Genomic DNA, 21,459 nt, shown 5'->3' on the forward strand with positions numbered 1-21,459 from the left:
GTTCTCATTTTCCCCCTTCTTTCAATGTATGTATTGAAGAAGGGGAATGTTTCGTCCATTCAGTTGTCCCATAGTCTGGATTTGGCTAATTTCATCTTTATGTGTAATTAGACTTGTTCCTTTGTCCTTGGCATACCTTGAAAATTAGTAGTTAAATCTGGAAGTTGAATATCATCCTGGTTTAGTCCTCTGCCCCTGGCCTAGGTCGTGCGGTGTATGTCCACCAGGAGGTATGTGTGTCCTCGCAATGCTGATTTGCAGCTGTGGCTTATTAGTTAGATCTAGATTAAATAACTAGATTAGTTATTTAAAATGGTGATATTCTAATTCAGTCATTCATTTATTAGGTGAATAAAGGAAGCTTTCCCTTTACCACCACCTATTTGATTATCAGAATCACGTGGGAAAGGCAGGATGAAAGCTCCGTTCCTTCCTTCTGTTCTTGAGTTTTCAAAAAAATATTAGGTTGGTTTCTCAACACCTTCCAGCAGTCACAAGTGGATTTTAAATTATTTGTTATCTGCTAACCATTTGTCCTTATTCTTACTGATGATTAAATTACCCATTTGGGACTGGTAGGATGCTTCTTCCTGCCATCTTGTGTCCTTTTGACTGAGCAGACCCCGGGGATTTTGGGTAGGATTCTTTTAACTGGTATGACATGATTTTAATGTCTCATCTTGTGTATTTCCTTGATCTAGAATTGAACTTTTGTCATAGGAGCCCTTATTGTTTTATTGGGAAGTGACATTTTTTGACTGGGTGTGGGGTGTTCATTGTTACCCAGTTGGTTACTATTTCTAGGCCCTTTCAGGGAGCAGATTAGAAAATAAACCCTCCCCCCTTTTTTTGAAGATAAAATATATTGTAGATTCTTTTTAATTTCAATTCAAATTTTTATCTGGGTTTTATATTTAATCCTATCTTTCTTTCCTTTTGTATCTGTGTCTTTTCCCCAAGTCTCAAATCCCATTTTCAAATGACTCCAATATAAATATTCATTTGCTTTAATCCCATAATACATATATAATAGTGCAGAATAATAGTACTTAGAGTGCTACAAACAATATGGTTATTAAAAACAGTTTACTATTAAAATTTTTTTTGGTCTTAGAAAATATCCCACTAGGGCTTTATAAGCAAAGTAATATGTGTTTTAAAGTTAGTTGAAATAACTCCTAGAGAGGAACCAACTCAATATATAGCTAGTGCATTTATTTGACTTTGCTTTAGGGTTTTTAAGAGATTGTTGTTCTTTAAACTTCATTTTGCTTTTATAATTATGTAAGGTTACTCACATAGCTCCAAAGTCAAACATACGAAGGAAGAATTGTGCTCAAAAAAGTCTACTGTCTCTGTCCTCTCCACATTTTCCTTCTCTCCCTGATGGATAATTGTTGTTTTTGTTGTTGTTGTTTGTTTTTGTTTTTTTTTTTTTTTTAAAGATATTTATTTATTTATTTGGCAGAGAGAGATCACAAGTAGGCAGAGAGGCAGAGAGAGAGGAGGAAGCAGGCTCCCTGCTGAGCAGAGAGCCCAGTGAGGGACTCGATCCCAGGACCCTGAGATCATGACCTGAGCCGAAGGCAGAGGCCCAACCCACTGAGCCACCCAGGCGCCCTTGTTTTTGTGTTTTTTTTTTGTTTTTTGTTTTTTTTAAATTTATTTATTTGACAGAGAGAGATCACAAGTAGACAGAGAGGCAGGCAGAGAGAGAGGAGGGAAGCAGGCTCCCCCGCTGAGCAGAGAGCCCGATGCAGGGCTCTATCCCAGGACCCTGGGATCATGACCTGAGCCGAAGGCAGAGGGTTTAACCTGCTGAGCCACCCAGGTGCCCCTGTTTTTGTTTTTTTAAAGTTTCGATTTATCCTTCTTATTTTTAGTCCCTAAGCTTCTGATCTTAGACAAGTGATAGCACGATATATACACTTTTACCAACTTTCTTTGAACTTTTAGCAATGTATCCTGCTGTTTCCTCCAAAGCAGGATGTAGAGCTCCTCCTTACTAACTTCTGCTACCTCACGGAGCTCCATTGCAGGCCTGGGACAGTTTATTCTTCCAGTTCCTGTTTTTGGGCATTTAAGTTGATTCCAGTCATGTGTTGTTATAAGTAATGCTGTAGTGAATGCCCTGAGCATACAGATTTTTATACTTTTGTCAGTGTATCTTTGGAATATTCCCAGAAGGGGGATGGCTGGCGTAAAGGGCAAGTGCACCTGGAAGTGTGAGGGCATTACAAAATGCCCCTCCGTGGAGATTGTACCATTTTTGCATTTGTGCTAGCAACTCATGCAGGTGCTAATACAACAGCCTTGTATATTGTTGCACTTGGGGATTTATGTCATTCTGATAGATGAGAAATGGTATCGCAGTGCTGCTGATTTGCCTTTTTCTTATCAGCAAGTTTGACCATGTTTTCTTTAAGAGCCATTTGCATTTCTTTCTCTGTGAACCATCTGACTGTATTTCCAGCTTATTTTTCTCTTGACCAGGGGGATTTGTCCTCTCCCAAAATAATAGTACTTTTTAACTAATTTAACAAATAGCCATTGGAGCACTACTACACCAGGTACCGTACTTGGTGCTGGGGGAGCAGAACTCTGTACAAATGTCAGAAAAGGCTCTTTGATGTGAACATCTGTTGAGTTTTAGATTTCGTTCCGGCATGGCACTGTGTCTTAAGCAGATCTCACTGAAACACCCAATTAAATGTTATAGAAGTCAGTACTAAATTAAAGAAGAGCACCCTTGTTCGGAGAAAGTCAGCACTTGGTACACATTTAGAAGAATCAGAGATCTCCTGTGAGGCAGGCTGGAGCCCTAGGACCACATGGTTTACTAATGTTATGTTTTGCCACAATATTGTTTTAAAAAGTCAAAATTTCTGGACTTTGGGGGAAAAAAATCAGGGGATATACAAGTACTAGTTCTCGTCCCTGCTTGGTTGCTCTCCCTGGACAGGGCAGTACTCCCTCCATTATACCCTGGCTCCCTTCACTGCTTAGCGTCTGATACCCATGCGCCCAGGACAGGAGCCGCGGGCACAGGTGGCTAAGAACACTTGAAATGTGGCTAGGCCGACCTGGGAGGCGATGCTTTACCTCATAAGGATACTAGAATGTTTGAAATGAAATATGTAGCTCTCATTTTATTTCTGTTGGACAGTGCTGCCTTGTCCTCTTCTTGCTTCAATTAATTTTTTGGCCTGGTTTCTGTGGACACTGGAACTTTTTTTTTTTTTTTAAAGATTTTTATTTATTTGTTTGACAGACAGAGACCACAGGTAGGCAGAGAGGCAGGCAGAGAGAGAGAGAGGAGGAAGCAGGCTCCCCGCTGAGCAGAGAGCCCCATGTGGGGTTCGATCCCAGGACCCTGAGATCATGACCTGAGCTGGAGGCAGAGGCTTTAACCCACTGAGCCACCCAGGCACCCCAACACTGGAACTTTTTAACTGTAACCCTTAGTTTAAAATATGCGACGGAAATGTCCGCATTCATGCTGTTTTGCAGATAGTTGGCTTTCTAGGCCTCTGAAGGTTGTGGTAGTCAGTACCTGCTGACTCTTGCTCTGCCCCAGCGGAGTGACGATGAGAACCTGCTAGGGGTATTTGGATCTCTAACCCAGAGGTGATTCAGAATCTTTGTTGTTGAGCACTGTCGTTCAGATACTTAAAAAAATTTTTATTGAGGTACACTTGACATAGGGTTCATATCTCATGTAGACTGCTGTGTCTGCTGTCACAGTTCATATCACCGTGCAGCATCTCACTGGCCTCTGAAAGCTCCTTTCTTTGCCTTCTTAACAGTCCGCTCCTCCTGAAGCTGCTGTAGTCTCATTTCTGACCCCATCATTTAGTTCAAGTGTGTTTGTAATATTAACTCCAATTTTGTGTCTTTTTTAATGTTTTCCTTGATAATACTGTAGTTGTTGACTCTCTTGAGAGTAGCTTAACTTAATAGGATAGGTCGTTTGGTTTTTTAGTGAATATCCTTAGGTGAGGTTTCATTATTTATATCTGTCACTTTGTAAACTTGTTATATTGGAAATGTGTGTTTTCCCCTTCTCCATCAAGGAGCTATTATGTCCTGAGGGTTTTTTTTTTTTCCTAATTTCTTTTATTCACATGCATCCATTTTTGTTTTACTCTTTAGATTATGCTGGCACTGGTTTATTTTGACGCTGTTTGCTGCTCCTTAAGTAGAGATTAAGCCGTCCATTGTGAAATCTTCTATGGTGAAATGATCCTGAAATGTCCTACAGGCTGGTTTCAGTGACTCACAGTTTTTCTGTTTTGGTTTTTTTTTTTTTTCTTCCCGGTACTGCCTGGCGAAAGTGGCTCAGTAACTCCTGCGTCTGCTCCCAGGGCCTGCCTGTTGGGGCAGCTCTTTAAATCCTCCTTGAATGTGACTTTGCATCCCTGTCTTACAGGCCAAACTTCCTGAGTTGCAGCCGTTCCCTTCTCCAGATGGTGACACTGTGACCCAGCATGAGGAACTGGTCTGGATGCCTGGAGTTAATGACTGTGACCTCCTCATGTACTTGAGGGCAGCAAGGTAATAGGAATTCTCCCCATTCTGCCCTCTGAATTAGGCCATCTGGATTGATTAGGAGGCAATAAACTTTCTCCTATCCCCTGAAATTTTATTTATACATCAAACATTCTCTCACTTTATATTTTGTTATACGCTCTGTAATCTGTGCTCTGATTTTTCTTGCCAGAGAAGTTGTTTACCATGATAAAGTCAGTTTTCCCTCCCTCTCAATCTTTGCCCCATATCAGATTTTAGAACTCTTCAGAAGGGAAGCATCTTAAACCATATATGCAATTATCAACACTTCTAAATACAAGTTGAGTAATTGGGTCATGTAGCCCATTTTAAAATCCCATTACAGCATTCTCTACTTTAGGCTGTTCATTGATGCCTGACCCAAGCTTGGTGTTTTTGTGGCTTACCTACATGCGAACTTGCTATCCTATGAATGCCTAAAATATAAAAGATAAGTTTAAATCTGGCTCTGCATGTCACAGTGCGGGCTGAGAGCCTTCGTTCGTCTGCAGTGGGCTCTGGGATTCACCGCAGTATCAGCAGCGGGTGCTGGGGCAGGCCAGTAGCTGCATTCTAACCTTCGGTCCGCTGCGCTGTGCATAGACGCTGGCCGCAGAGGCGAGGCTGCCTCAGGGCGGTGTGTGAGTGGCCACTAAGAATTCTTCTCCTCCCCTTCCCTGCTTTTAACTCCACTAAAGTTAGTGGATGTATAGCATGAAAGGAATTAAGCAAAGTTTCAGAGTATTTAATTTTTTTTTGTTTCTCAAAAGATCTTTCTTTCAGAAAGATTATTATCTGAGTATTGGGAAAATCTGAGTATTGGTAAAGTGCGGGAAGAAGTAACACAAGTGGACTGAAGTAGACAAAGCATTTTCGTTTGTGATTGAGTGAAGAGTGAAGTGTAGAGGATCTTAACTTTTTTGGGGGGGGGTGTGGTGGGAGAGAGAGAGAGACTCTTAAGCAGGCTCCACACCCAGCTCTTATCACCCTGAGATAATGATCTGAGCCAAAAATCAAGCTTAGGGACGCCTGGGTGGCTCAGGTGGGTAAGCATCTGCCTTCCGCTCAGGTTGTGATCCTGGAGTCCTGGGATCGAGTCCGGCCTCGGGTTCCTTGCTCCGTGGGGGGTAGCCTGCTATTCCCTCTGCCGGCTGCTCCTCCTGCTTGTTCTCTTTCTCTGACAAATAAATAAGTAAAATATTAAAAAAAAAAAAAAAAGAAGTCAGATGCTTAACTGACTGAGCCACACAGGTGCCCCGAAAAGTTTTTTTTTTTAAAGATTTTATTTATTTATTTAGAGAGTGAGGGTGAGCGTGCAAGTGAGGGGAGGGGCAGAGGGAAAGCGAGAGACTCTCAGGCAGACTCTGTGCTCAGTGTGGAGCCAGGGCTCAGTCTCAGGACCCTGAGGTCATGATCTGAGCAGAAACCAAGAGTCGGCTGCTTAGCCCACTGAGCCTCCCAGGTTCCCCTAAAAAACGTTTTCTGTTATAGAAAAGTAGAAATAAGACTGAGAACTCTAGCTTATCATGCCTGTAGTAATGGAATTTGGTTTGGGCTGAAAATGCATTCTGAAAACTGAGGGTTAAAGTTTCTTTGCTGATGTTTCCCTTTCTGTCTTCCAAGGAGCATGGCCGCATTCGCAGGGATGTGTGATGGAGGCTCCACGGAAGATGGCTGTGTTGCGGCGTCCCGGGATGACACTACCCTCAATGCACTGAATACAGTGAGTCTTTTGAAGTTGCCCGGAGTGGGAACAAAGTTCTTTTTCCCTTGTGCTGGCTGTAGGGAGTGTGCGATGAGTATGAAATAAGAAGGAGCCTGGAATCTTAGGAGTGAGCACTATGGTATAGCGCTGGGATTGAAAGATGGGTTGTGGTCTTGGCTTTGGGCCCCATGACCTTGATCCAGTGATGTGGCGCCTCTAGGTTCATTTCCTCACTGTCCCTCAGGATTGTGTTGAGCCTCAAATAAAAGCCTCATGCTAGTGGTACTTCACCCAAGATCCCACAAAGCTGACCACTGTTAACAGATTATCTTATTTAATCCTCACAGTGTCCCTCTGAAGTAGGTTTTATTATTATCACCACTGTAGACATGAGGAAATAACTTTGGAGCGATTAAGTCACAAGCCAAGGTCATATACACTCAAGATGTGAATCTAGAGGCTATACTTTTTGCCGCCTTCTCTGTCTCTGAGAATGTGTGTGGGAACAGAGAAGAAGTCAGACTTCCTGGAACAAATTTGTTTTTTTATAGTTGTGCTTTGGAGCCATGTAAATATTTCACATGATTATACAAGTAAAGTAAGTTTTAAAAATAATAGTCCTTCAAAAAATCTAAAGTAAAATGTAACAAGTGAGCCTAATAATACTGAGTTGGTTGTGTGGCGTCCTTCAGGATTACTCATCTGCTCTAATCCTTTAACACAGCAGCTCAGAGGAGCAAAACTCAAATTGCTATAAATAGTATGATCACTGAAGCTGGTTTACTTTTTTTGGACATTCCTTTTTTTTTTTTTTTTTTTTAAATTTTTATTTATTTATTTGACACAGAGAGAGAGAGATCACAAGTAGGCAGAACAGCAGGCAGAGAAAGGGGGAAGCAGGCTCCCCACGGAGTAGAGAGCCTGATGCGGGCGGGGCTCGATCCCAGGACCCTAAGATCATGACCCGAGCCAAAGGCAGAGGCTTAACCCACTGAGTCACCCAGGTGCCCCATGGACATTCCTTTTTGACATTAAAATACATCCTGTAGGGCTGTTTAGGAAAAGTAATTGTATTTTAAAGTTTCTTGAAATAATTCTTCTCTGAGTGGTTACTAATGTGAAATCATCAAATCTAATGAAGTAATAATGGATTTCTATGCATTACTGATGTACTAATAAAGTTACATATATTTACATAGGATACTGAGCACAAGGCTGAGGAATTCCTGGTAACTAACTGAATGTAATTTAAGCCCCCTTTTCGGTTTTCATTTTTCTTGAGAGGTGACTATAGTTGAAAAGGACTTTTGAGATCATGTGTTCAGTCTCTAAGTAGATTAGATTCTAAGGCTCAGAAAGGCCAGATGATTGTTAAATGCCAACAATCCGAAAAGTTCATAATGGAGCATAGAATAAAATCTAGATTCCCAACTTAGGGACTTTTCTACTCTCCAGCTTGCTTTCAGGGAAGCATGTGGGTATGGCTGATTTGTATTCCTGGTCTAGTTGTGTTTCCTGAGTATTACATGACATGATAATAGTCTTTTATGTGTTAGAGATTGAATGATCTTGTTGGGATTGGGCCATGTGTTAAATAACTGAATGATTTTTTAATATTCGCATGGATTTACTTCTTACTTTCTCACCTCTTCCATACTTAGCGTTTTTGTTTTTATAAGGGGTCTTTTAAGAACTTTTTAAAATTTTTTAAAAGATTTTCTTTATTTATTTGACACACAGAGAGAGAGACCGTGAGAGAGGGAACACAAGCAGGGGGAGTGGGAGAGGGAAAAGCAGACTCCCTGCTGAGCAGGGAGTCCTATGTGGGGCTCGATCCCAGGACCCTGGGATCATGACCTGAGCCGAAGGCAGATGCTTAACAATTGAGCCACCCACGCGCCCTTTTATAAGGGGTCTTTATTCTGAGTATACGTGATAGAGCCAGAAGGGGTCTGTGAGAGTATTTTATCAGTGAGGAATCAGACTCAGATCGGTGAATCTGTAGACAGTGAGAACAGTGTGAGTGGTGTGAATGTCTGTGAGTTCAAAATACCCTAAGTAGCCTGTTTAGTCAGAGTAAGTCTTTGATATGAGCTTGTCTTCTGTGGAGTTTTTTGCATAAAAGCTTTATGAAAAAATTTCCCTTTTCACGACCATGCTGATCACTTGAATTTTTAAATAATGAAGATGTTGCCGTATTTAATTAAATGTCTATTTTTGGCACTTGACTGAACTGATCTGATTGATCTGTTCTCTTTCTTATTTCAACCCTTGTAAGGATTCTGCACAACATACTTCTATACAGAAATAATTTGGGCTATTTTTGCCCATGGTCCTTTGTAGCAAGTTCCTTCTGAAGTTTTCTTAAGCATTGCTAGAGGGCTTTGGTTTTATGAGTTTTTATTTCTGTGAAGCTGCCTTCCCATCATTTGAAATTTTCCTGTCTAGGCGCGTCCAAAAATGGCTCAAGTGTCTTGGGTTATGCAATCCAAGTGCATTTAGTGACCAAAGGACTGAGTTGTGTGTACATTTTGTCTTGAATGGAAAAGTTTAGTGGCTGTTTTAATTTTTCTACTTCATTGTTTTACTGGCTCACAGAGATTTAGTTGTAGGTACTTTCCTTAATGAAAAGTGAAGTGAATTGAAAAATCTTAAAAGAAGTTAATGTTTATTTCAAATTCCTTGGAGTAATGGTGGTTTTGAGCTGTGTTAAGTAATAAGTTTAAAAGATAAGCACATTGTCATGTGAGAAGTATTTATTTTTTTTTGTAGAGTCAAAACAAAGTTAGGCATTTCTCTAAACCCATGTCTATTTCCTGTTTCTCAGAACAGTACAGAAATTTAAAGAATATGAAATTCTACAGTACAGCCACATCACAGTGTTTAACATCTGAGTAGGACTATTGAATTTAAATGCATGTAAATAAATAGTTTGATCTTTAAAACAGCCATCTCTAATAGAAATTTTTGAGCTATTAAATCTTAATGACAATTACAGGGACCTATTTTTAAATAGAAGCTCTTCTACATTATTCTTTTTTTTTTTTTTTAAGATTTTATTTATTTATTTGACAGACAGAGAACACAAGTAGGCAGACAGAGAGAGAGGGAAGCAGGCTCCCTGCTGAGCAGAGAGCCCGATGCGGGGCTTGATCCCAGGACCCTGAGATCATGACCTGAGCCGAAGGCAGAGGCTTTAACCCACTGAGCCACCCAGGCGCCCCTACATTATTCTTTTTGACTCAATTTTTTCTTCATTATTCATAAATGATATTTTTAGTGTGTAAGTTTTAAAACAACATATGGGTTATAATTTATGTATAGTAAGCTCTGATTTAAAGTATATACAGTTTGATAGGTTTTTTCAGATGTATATATCAATGAAACTACTACAGTGATCAAAATACAAAACATTTCCAAATTCCCGTTTCCTCATGCATTTTTTTAATGCTTTGCTGCTTCTAGCCTCAGACAACCATTGATATGTTTACTCACCTCGTGGATTGGTTTTCATTTTCTAGAATGTTGTTTGAGTGGAATATCTTATGTAATCTTTTGGGTCTGGCTTTTTTCAGTGTAATAATTTTGACGTAGATTTTTGCTGTTGCATTATCAATAGTCCCTTTTTAATGCTGAGTAGAATGATAGTGTATGGATATTCACAGTATTTGATCCGTTCACCTGGTGATGGATTCTTGTGATGTTTCCAAGCTTTTGGCCATTATGATAAAGATGTTATGAACATTGTTATTCAGTCTTCGTGAGATGTGTATTTTCACTGCTCTTGAGTAAATACACCTAAGGAGTGAAATGGCAAGATTGTATGTGTGCAGGTACTTTTTAAGAAACTGTCAAACACATTTCTAAGTGGCCGTACCATTTTACATTCCCATTCAGTCGTGTGTTAGAATTTCAGTTCTTCAACATCCTTAACAAGACTTGGGGTGTCAGTCTTTTTCATTAATGATTCTAATGGGTGCGTAGTGATATCTCATTGAGATTTCTTTGTTGACATTTGACATTACTAATGATGTCTGTCTGTGTTTCATTCAGTGAGGTTTTACTTAGAATTTCCTGACTGTCATATTGAACATCTTTTCATGTCTTGTTGCCTGTTTGTATGTCTTCTTTTGTAAAGTATCTTTTGCCCAATTTAAAAAATTGAATTGTTTTTAATATAATTACTTAGTTGTAAGAGTTGTTTTTATATTGCAGATATAATTCCTTTGATACATGTATTTACAGATATTTCCTCCCATCCCATGACTGTTTTCTGTAATGGTGTCTTTTAGAGAGCAAAATGTTTAACTTAAGTCCAGTGTATCATCTTCCTTTTGTGAAAGTTCCTTTGATCTCCTCATGATAACAGAGATTGTTTCTGTGCTTTCTTGATGTTTTAGTTCTTGCCTTCAGGTCTGTGATTCTTTTCAATTAATTTTGTATGTGATATGAGAGAGATGGAAGTTCATTCTTTTTCTACACAGGTGCCAGTTGTTGGAGCAACATAGACTTTTTCATTTCGTTGCCTTGATACCTTTTTTGAATGTCAGCTGCTGTATAAGCATATAGCAGTTTGAATCTTTTTCTGGATTCTCGTCTGTTTCACTAATGTAATATCTGCCTTTTCACCCGTACCTCAGTATTTTGAGTACTGTAACTTTGTTTTTGTTGTGGTTGTTGTTTTTGAGAGAGAGCGAGAGAGAGTGCACATGCACCAAAGGGTGGTCTGTGCTGGTGACCTGGTGACGGATGGGAAAGGTGCGGGAAGGGGCCAAAGGAGAGGGAGAATCCCAAGCAGGCTCCCTGCCAGGCTCCTCTCACAACCCTGAGATCATGACCTGAGCCAAAATCAGGAGTCTGGTGCTCTATCAGCAGAGCCACCCAGGTGCCCCTTGAATGGTGTAGCTTTATTGGAACTCAGGTAGTCTAAGTCTTCCTACTTTTTACTTGTTTTTTTGTTTTGTTTTGTTTTAAAGATTGTTTTGGCTGTTTTAGGTCATTTGCATTTTCATATAAATTTTAGAATCAGCTTGCTGTTTTCTGTTTTTAAAAAGGCTTGATGGTATTTTCATTGGGATTGCATTGAACCTATGGATCAAGTTAGGAAGAATTGACATCTTAATATTGAATCCAGAACATGATACATATCTGCATTTAAAAAAATTTTTTGTTTATTTAAGTAATCTCAGGGCACCTGGGTGGCTCTGTCAGTTAAGCGCCTGACTCTTGATTTCTGCTCAGGTCTCAGGGTCATGAAATGCAGTCCTGCTGTTGGGCTCCATGCTGGGTGTGAAGTCTGCTTAAGATTCCCTCTCTCTCCCTCTATTTAAAACAAAACAAAACAAAACAAAAAACAAACAAACAAAAATTCTACATCCAGCATGGGGCTCAAATTCACAACCCTGAGATCAAGAGTTGAGCCTGCCAGGCACCCCACATACCTTCATTTTTAAAAGAGGTCTCACTAATTTTTTTTTAGTAGTAAGATTTTACAGTTTTCGGGGCGCCTGGGTGGCTCAGTGGGTTAAAGCCTCTGCCTTCGGCTCAGGTCATGATCCCAGGGTCCTGGGATCGAGCCCCATATTGGGCTCTCTGCTTCCTCCTCTCTCTCCCTCTGCCTGCCTCTCTGCCTACTTGTGATCTCTGTCTGTCAAATAAATAAATAAAATCTTTAAAAAAAAAAAAAGATTTTACAGTTTTCAATGTACAGGTCATACACATATTTTGTTAAATAAGTACTGTTTGAAAATTCGATTGTTAATAAAATTACATTTTTATTTATTTACTTTTATTAAAAGATTATTTATTTATTTTGATGGGGCATGAACAGAGGGAGGAGCAGAGGGACAAGCAGATTCCCTGCTCAGTGGGGAGCCCAACACCGGGCTTGATCCCAGGACTCTGAGATCACAACCTGAGCCAAAGTCAGACGTTTACCAACTGAGCCACCCAGGCGCCCCTAAAATTACATTTTTAATTTCAACTTCTAAGTGTCCATTAATAGGATAGAAATGCAAACACTTTTAATGTGCTCTGAGCAGTACCTGTTCTTCCTGCTAATTTCCAGTAGCCTTCTGGTTGCTTTCTTAGGATTTGTGTGTGCACAATAATGTCATCTGCAAATAAAGACAGTTTTACCTCTTTCTTTCTGATTTATGCATTTTGTGTCTTTCTCGTGTGTCATTGCACTTGCTTGGACCTGTAGTAGAGCGTTGAATGGAAACAGTGAGAGTAGACATCTTTGTTTTATTTCTCATTTCAGGGAGAACACATTCACTGATAGGTGCAGTGTAGGGTAGTGTTGTTAGTCAAGTTGAGAATGTTCTCCTTTATATCAAAGTTTACTTTTTATCTTGAATGGGCATTTTAACTTTGTCAGATGCCATTTTTTGGTGTAACTAATGAGATGATCATATGCTTGTTATACTGTATTTCATTAATTTGGTGAATTATATTGATTAATTTCAAATGTTTAAAGCAAGTATGGATTCTTAGGATATATTCTACTTAGTCATTATGTACTGTTGGATTCAATATGCTTGTATTTTGTTAAGAACTTTTACGTTTGCATTCATGAAGGATCGTGAACTGTAGTCTTCTTTCTTTGTAAATCTTTTTTTTTTTTAAGATTTTATTTATTTATTTGAGAGTGAGAGTAAGGGAGAGAGGGAGAATACAAGGTAGGGGGTGGGGAGAGTGACAGAGCGAGAGGAAGAAGCAGGCTTCCTGCTGAGCAGAGAGCCCAGTGCAGGTCTCAGTCCCAGGACCCTGGGACCATGACCTGAGCTGAAGACATGCTTCATCAACTGAGCCACCCAGGTGCCCCGTAAATAAATAAATCTTTAAAAAAAGAGTTTGTAAAGGATTAGGGTGTGTGTGGGGGTGGGGATGTGTGTGTGTATGTATGTATTCATTGTTAAATATTTGATAGATTTCACAGTGAAACCATCTGGGACTAAATTTTTTTATGAAAAGCTTAAAATTACAAATAGAGATTTTTCTATTTGTATATATAATGTATATGAAAATATATTTTATATTTCTTCATGTGTGAATATTGGTAATCTGCTGATCTGAGATTTTATTTATTTTTTTGACAGAAATCACAAGTAGGCAGAGAGGCAGGCATAAGAGGGTAGGGGAAGCAGGCTCCCTGCTGAGCAGAGAGCAAGATGCGGCTCGATCCCAGGACTCTGGGATCATGACCTGAGCCGAAGGCAGAGGCTTAACCCACTGAGCCACCCAGGCACCCCTGATCTGTGATTTTAAACTTCCTGTCCATTTCATCGAGGTTATCAGATTTATAGATAAAAATGTCAAATTATCCTCTGTTACTTTTTTAACATCTGAAGGATTTGTAATTTTGACCCTTCTTTCATTCCTAACATTGGTGATTTGTGTCTTATCAATCAGTCTAAATAGGTTTTTAAACATTATTATTTCAGATAGCTAACATTTGGTTTTGTTGATTTTTTTTTGTTTTCTTTTTTATTGTTATTTTAAAAAATTTATTTATTAGAGAGAGAGCATGCATGCCCAGATGCATGGAGGAGAGGTGCAGAGGGAGAGGGAGAGACTGTCTTAAGCAGACTCTGCACTGAGCACAGAGCCTGACTTGGGGCTTGATATCATGACCCTGAGATCATGACCTGAGCCTAAACCAGGAGTCAAATGCTTAACAGACTGGGCCACCCAGGTGCCCCTGATTTTCTGTTTTCAGTCTCTTTGATCTCAAATCTTATTTTTCTTTTTATTTTGGGTTAACTTGATCATTTCCCCCCTACTTCCAAAAGTGGGAGCTTAGATAACGGATTTTTATCACAAATTTTGATTTGCTGTTCTTTCATTATCATTGTGTTAAAAATATTTTTTGAAATTTCTTTTACCTATGTTTAGTATTAATTTTGCTTAATTGTCAGATAATTGAGATCTCTCTTGTGTACATTCTCTGTCCCTCCCCTACCCTTTTGTTTTGGAATGATACTGATTTTTCATTTAGTTCTGTTGTGGTCAGAGAGAGTACCCAGTTAGATTCCAGTTTTCTGAAATCTATTGAGATTTGTTTCTTGGCTCAGCATGTGGTTCATCTTGGTGAGTGTTCCATGTGCATTCGTACTGAATTTATATTCAGCAGTTACGGAATGTACTGTTAAATAATTTTTGGTTTCTTTAAAGTGGTCATTATTATTACTTAGATCTTCATATGCCTTGCTAATTTTTATCTAGTTGTATTGTCGGTTGCTGAGAGAGTTGTACTAAAAGTCTTCAGCTGTAATTGTGGATTTGGGTATTCCCCATTTTGGTTTTGTTTGCTTTTGCTTGATATATTTGGCATTTATATCATTAGGCTCATGTACATAATATTTACCTTTCTCTGTATATTAGCTCTTTTCTCTTTTTTTGGAGTGATTCTTTCCTTGTCTTGAACTATGTGTTGTTTGATACTAATATATACAACTACTCTAGCTTTCTTATGCTTGTTCACATGACAAATCTTTCAGCTTCTTACTTTGAATCTTGCTTTTTCTTTGTATTTAAAGAACATCTCTTATGTCCTTTAGTTCTTTAGTGGTTTCTGACTTTTTAGTATGGCAAGCTCTACCTTTTATTTGGAGTCTCTTATTTTTTAAAAGATTTTATTTATTTATTTAATTGACAGAGACAGCGAGAGAGAGAACAAGCAGGGGAAGTGGGAGAGGGAGAAGCCGGCTTCCCACTGAACAGGGAGCCCGATGCAGGGCTCGATCCCAGGACCCTGGGATCATGACCTGAGCCGAAGGCAGAGGCCTTAACCCACTGAGCCACCCAGGCGCCCCTGAAGGCAGATTCTTAATGGCTGAGCCACCCATTCTTTGGAGTTGTTTGGAGTGCTAGTCTATTTTAATCTACTATAGGTGGTCCTCGCATTGTATAACACTTGAGCGACATGTGTACCTTCTCAATAGTATAGCTCTTGTTGGAGAACTACAGTAGCAGGTGATGTAGCTTATTGTCATGGCCACATGACTGACTACTTGAGGTCCAGTGGTGAACCTGCAGAATAGTTAGGGACACAGTTATATCATTTATGTTAAAAATATATTTATCTTTTTACTTCATAAGTAAAAAAAAAAATTAAAAAAAAAAAACCAAAATACTTGTATTGTTGTAGAGGAAGATGATGTGATAAACGTGTCGATCTCTTTCAGTGGCAGAAGATGGTGTTCTTGGTGACGGGTGCACACTCTTTAATGTATGTTGGCAAAGATATGTTATATTTTACTGTTTTAAATTGTGAACACCTATTAATGTAAAATTATTCTGTTTGTAAGTTTATAATATGTTAAATAATATGTGATAATATGACAAAGCAGTGGTGCTTCCTCTAGAAGATCTTAGATAGAAATGTTTCTTTGTGTACTGTTCAGGCATGTGTTTCTTCATGTACAGTTTCTGTGAGGTTCATCTGTGTACTTTCAGTTTACATACAATTTGTAAACATAATGCTCTAGAACATAGAGATGGCCTTGGGCATCTGGGTGGCTCAATCAGTTAAGCATCTGCCTTCAGCTCAGGTCATGATCCCATGGTACTGGAATCGAGCCCCATGTCAGGCTCCCTGCCTGGCTGGGAATCTGCTTCTCCCTCTCTCTCTGCCTACCTCTCTGCCTGCTTGTACTCTCTCTCTCAAATAAATAAATAGAATCTTTTTAAAGAAGAAACCATGGGGATGCCCTATGTTATCCAAATGGGATTCAGCTATCTTTAGTGCTTGCATTTATTTGGCCTTTTACAAAATCCATTTTATAGTTATGCTTAGAAACTATAACAGAGTCCTATAGTTTGAGACTGTGGTTTTCTAGAAAATGCCATGCTGACTTGTTTTTATTAAGTTGATACTAGATTTCATTCTGTGGGCTTAGGTATCTTTCCCATTTCCTAATAAAATTCAAGTTCTTTTGGTTTCTCTTTCTTCGAACTTATTTGCATTTTTATGTTTACTTTCTCTCACTAAAACTAAACATATATATGCTCACTGTATATAAGTAAAATTTATAATAAGGCAGCAAAGATTTCACTTCTGTCTGGACAGTTTTATTCCTTGAGATATGGATGGCTTTTAGGTATTTGGATTAAGCTTTTTACATATTCAAGAGAGTATATATTTGTTTGCTTACTTATTTATGCACATCCACATCTCCTTCAACAAAGGATGCAAGGCTTCCAGTAGCTTCATAGTTAGTTTTTTTATCTCTGATCTATAAATAATCACTATTTGCTAACAGTTGGGTATTAATTCATCTTTGTTTTCTGAGGCGTAGCCCAATGCCTAGTACCTAGTAGAGAGGCACTAAGTATTTGCTGAGTGAATGACATCAGGTTCAAGCCCAGATCACATCATATCACCCAGAACCTGGAATTATAAGGCTGGCATAGCAGAGTGTACTGATTAGCCTACTCTCAGGGTCATGTTTCTCTCTTTTATTATAAAAAAAATTAAGTCTATAGAATTTCTCTCAGAGGTATTCTATTTGTTCATCGTAAATGGACTTCACTAAAGCATCTGGCCCTGAGTTAGTTTTGCAGTACTTATGACTTAAATGAATGTTGTGTATTTTCTATCTCCCAAATAAGGCATTACTGGGAAGCCCTTTTATTACAGCTTGTCTAAAGCTTATGATCAGGATTCTTGTGGTGTTCGTGCTACACTCACACCCTTAATTAAATTCTTTTCTTTTTTTTTAAGATTTTATTTATTTATTAGAGAAGGAGAGAGTGGGAAAGCAGGTGTGTGCACAAATGAGTTGGGGGAAGGGGCAGAGGCGGAGGTAAAAGCAGGCTTCTCCAGTGAGCAGGGAGCCCGATGTGGGGCTTGATCCCAGGACCCAGGACCCAGGACCCTGGGATCATGACCTGATCTGATGGCTGATGTTTAATCCACTGAGCTACCCAGGCGCCCCCTTACTTAAATTCTTTTTACCATTCTCCATTCAGATTAGTCATTATGAAATAGTAGGATGGTGGGTTTTTTCCTCTAAGATTTTGATTTGTTGTTGAAAAGAGAAATGGGAAAAAAGTTTATATGCTGTGTGATTTCTTATTATGGAAATGCAGTAAATTTCAGAACAGCACCCTATGTAAATCAGCCTTGGCAAACACCTCTGCTAGTATTTTATTTATATTATATCAAGATATTGGCGTATACAGCATATGACATTGTTAATTGTAGCATAAGTAAAGATGCAGTGGTTTTCTGGTATAACCAAGTCCTTTTCAATGATTATCAGCATAATACATAGAGTTGAGGTTTTATTTATTATACTTTGATCAGTTAGAAACATTTTGAACTTTTGAAAATTGTTTCAGTGTTTAGAAATGTACCAATATGGCTCTCTTTGGGCTGAAAACTTAATAAATTCACTTTGTTCAGAAGTTCTAGGCAGGGACGCCTGGGTGGGTCATTTGGCTGAGTGTCCAGCTCTTGGTTTTGGCCCAGGTCATGGTCTCAGGAACCTGAGATCAAGACCTCCATCGGGCTCCGCACTCAGTGTGGGTTGTACTGGAGATTCCACCCCTTTCCCTCTCCCTCCTTGTCTGCCCCTCTTCCTACTCTCACATTCTCTCTCTCTCTTTCTCTCTGTCTCTGTCTCTCAAATAAAAAAGTAAAATCTGAAAAAACAAAACAAAAAACCCCAAAAGATCCAGGCAACATCACTTTGACAGATTGCATGATTTATTCTTTTCGTCTCATTTGGATGAAGATGACTTTTTAATTTAATGCTTTGATGTTTTGTTCATTTGTAGGTGATTTGTAGCTTTAGTCAAAGTTTAACATTATGCCCTGCTCTGTTCTTTTACTAAGTACAACAGAGAGCATTCTCAAAGCTCCTCAGGGGTGGATGGGGAGATAGAAGGCCTCTTACGTTAACCTCTGGTAATGGCACCTTTATGACTTATTGCAGCAGTGATTTTATATTTGATAGTTTTTTTTTTTAAGATTTTATTTATTTCTGAGAGAGAGAGAGCGCGCGCGTGCATGTGCACACAGGTGGGGGATACAGAGGGAGAGGGAGAAGCAGACTCCCTGCTGAGCAGGGATCCTGACATGGAGCACGATCCCAGGACCCCTGAGATCATGACCTGAGCCAAAGACAGATGTTTAAGGCTCTGAGCCACCCAGACGCCCCTGCTTTTGATAGTTTTAGTATATGTGTTGCCGAAGCGAGCACTGTTTTTGATAGTTTTAACAGGAAAGTATCACTCTAAGTTCTTCTCACTTGTCATGCTCCTGATGCAGGTCTTCATGATTGTGGCCCTGCTTGGCTTTTCCACATGAACCACTCTCAAGTTTCTTTAGCCACTCCCCCCCCCCTTTTCCCATTTTTCTTCTTTTTTCTAGAATAGCTGTATTGATATACAATTCATACGTTTCACCCATTTAAAGTGTCCCATTTTATGGCTTTTATAATATTCCCACATTTGTGCAACTGTCACCACAGTCAATTGTATGTTTTTGTTATTCCAGAAAGAACCCTGTACCCATTAGCATCACCCTTCAGTTCTCCCCTACTCCAGCCTCAGCAATTACTAGTCTGCCTTCCAGCTCTATGGACTTGTTTATTCTGGACATTTCATATACATGGGATCATAGAGTATATACGGCCTCTTGTGACTGGCGTCTTTCACTGAGGGTAACATTTTTGAGTTGTGTAATACTGTTAAGCCATTTTATATTTCACAACCATTTTATTTCTGCTTCTGGTCAGCTTTGTCTGTGTTTTTAGAAATGCAGCACCTTCGCTGAAGCAGCATTCCCCAATCTGATTGGCATAAGGTGACAAAGAAATACCACTTCAGCTTTCCTAAAAGCTCATCTTCCTGACGCAGTCTAAGCTTTTATGAATGTGTGCTTGTCACATTTTTTTGGTCTTTTTTTGTCTTGTGTTTTGTCTTGTTTCATTTCATTTCTCTCTGTGTACTGGCCTTTGCTAAGCCATTTCTCTCCCACCCTCAGCATTTTGACTGATTTTTTGAACCAGGCACAGGACCTTAAGCTTATCACTATTTTCATTCTATTGGATATCAACTATTAGTCTGCTGCCTGATGTCATTTGTAACAAGAGCTATATTAATAACAACAAAATTAAAATGTGTTGATTGAGTACTTACATGCTTGTATGCCATATAGCAATCATATGCTATTATATGCTTATTATTAGTTTTATGCTATATAGCATATATAATATATATAGCACATATAATAATTCTATGCTGTATAGCTAGTATGCTATATAGCAATTATATGCTACTCATTTTTATGAATGAATTCATTTAGTCTTCATAACGTTCTTTTTTTTTTTTTAAGATGTATTTATTTATTTTAGAGAGAATAAGAGCGAGCAGAGGGAGGGGGAGAGGGAGAGGGAGAGAGAATCTCTAGCAGACTCCCCACTGAGCGCAGAGCCCAGTGTGGGGCTCCATCCCAGGACCCTGAGATCAGGACCTGAGTGGAAATCAATGCTGGCTGTGTTACTGACTGAGTCCCCCAGGCGCCCCTTAATCTTCATAAAATTCTGTAAGTATGAATATCACTTACAGATTAATAAGCACACCCTGTCATGTATCTACACATAATAATTTAGACTTGAGGAAAGAACAGAACTGAGCCCAGTGCCTTATAGCAGTCCTCTTGAAATGTCTGTCAATCTGCAGGTTTGGGGCTTTGCTCTTCAGCCCATTCATTAGAAATCCTTCATGCTTGGGGTACCTGCGTGGCTCAGTCTGTTGAGTGTGTGACTCTTGGTCTCAGCTTAGGTCTTGATCTCAGGGTTGTGAGTTTGAGCCCCGCATTGGGGTCCAGGTTGGGCTTGGAGCCTACTTTTAACAAAATAAATAAATAAACAATAAAGAAATCCTTCATGCTCTAGCCTCTTGGTGCATCTCCATCCTTTCTTCTAGACACTCAGCAGGGGCTGGGGAATTGACTTGGCCTTTCCTTGTGTTTGGCAAATTTAGAAAGTTCCTTTAAAAATTTAAGAAGGCTTCTTTCTCAAATGATTTCTTTCTTTCATAGTGAAATGTTTTGAGAATTATGTGGTGTTTTGAAAAATGTCCGCTTAACATGAATCATAATTTTACCCATCTACAAACCTATATTAAGCATTAATATTAACACAGTAAGTATTTAGCCAATCAAGGTAAAAGCCCTTAGCCTTTTTACATTTAAGGAGAAGCTTTAGTAAAATCATTCATTTATTTATTCAGTAATAAACATTATTCAATTCCTGTTCTTTAGAACGCCTTTATGCAAGGGCATTTGTTAAAAGTCTTGATAATCTAAGTAAGCGTTTAATCTTAGAACAAAGTAGACCCCTGAGTTTTAAAAGGGCTCATATGTTACCATTAGTTCTAAAATATGCTACAGAATATTAAAGTTTATATTTGTGCTAGTGTGTATATTTCTTAAACTAGTTTTGAAATATACTTGGGAATACTTTCTCTCCTAGATAATTTTTTTACCTCCAGACTTTGAAAGTTCGTGTATTAGTTTCCTGTGGCTGGTGTAACAAATCACCACAAACTTGCTGGCTTAAAACAACAGAAGTGTGTTCTCTCCCAGTGCTAGAGGCTGGGAGTGTGACGTCGAGGTGTCCCCTGTGCCTTGCTCTCTCTGGCTCCTCAGAAGAATCCTTCTTCCAGCTTCCTGTGGCTGCTGGCATTCCTTCATTTGTGGCCGCATCTCTCTCTGCCTGCCTTTACACTGCCTTCCCCTCTGTGGGTCTACATCTTTTCTGTTCTTTTCCCACTGCTTCTCTTTCATAAAGATGTTTGTCCATTGAATATAGAGCCCACTTGAATAATCTGAATTATCTCCTCCTCTCAGAATCATTAATTTCATCCTATCTGCAAAGACCCTTTTCCCAATGAAGGCCTTGTCTGTTTCAGAAATGTGAGGTGGGTATCTTCTGGGGCTCGTTTTTCAGCCTGCCACAGTTGGACTTTACTATTATATTATAATGTGTTACTGAAATAAATTAGAGTACTTAACGTAAAAGCTTTTTGGTTAAGTATAAAAATATACTTAGTATATACTTAGTATAAAAATATTTCTAGTAGGGACTGTGATATTTCTGTATATCTGAGGATATTTGATTTATAGAATAGTATAGTATTTGTGTGGTATATGGTACAGTGTCTCTGGTTTTTCTTTCACAAAGAACATATTT

General features: G+C 39.0%; 1 protein-coding gene across 1 annotated transcript in view; it reads left to right on the plus strand.

The window, feature by feature from the left end:
* The window catches only part of LOC111154621 (arginine-glutamic acid dipeptide repeats), a 497,893-nt gene that overhangs the window by 313,721 nt on the left and 162,713 nt on the right, over window positions 1-21,459 (plus strand). Inside the window, exons 9-10 of the mRNA XM_022514341.1 lie at window positions 4,430-4,554; window positions 6,172-6,271. Of these exons, the coding sequence (XP_022370049.1) occupies window positions 4,430-4,554; window positions 6,172-6,271 (225 nt within the window). The remainder of the gene's footprint in view (window positions 1-4,429; window positions 4,555-6,171; window positions 6,272-21,459) is intronic.

Source organism: Enhydra lutris, unplaced genomic scaffold (genome assembly GCF_002288905.1).
Source record: "Enhydra lutris kenyoni isolate GAN:26980312 unplaced genomic scaffold, ASM228890v2 scaffoldscaffold38, whole genome shotgun sequence".
In the NCBI taxonomy this organism is placed as follows: Eukaryota; Metazoa; Chordata; class Mammalia; order Carnivora; family Mustelidae; genus Enhydra; species Enhydra lutris.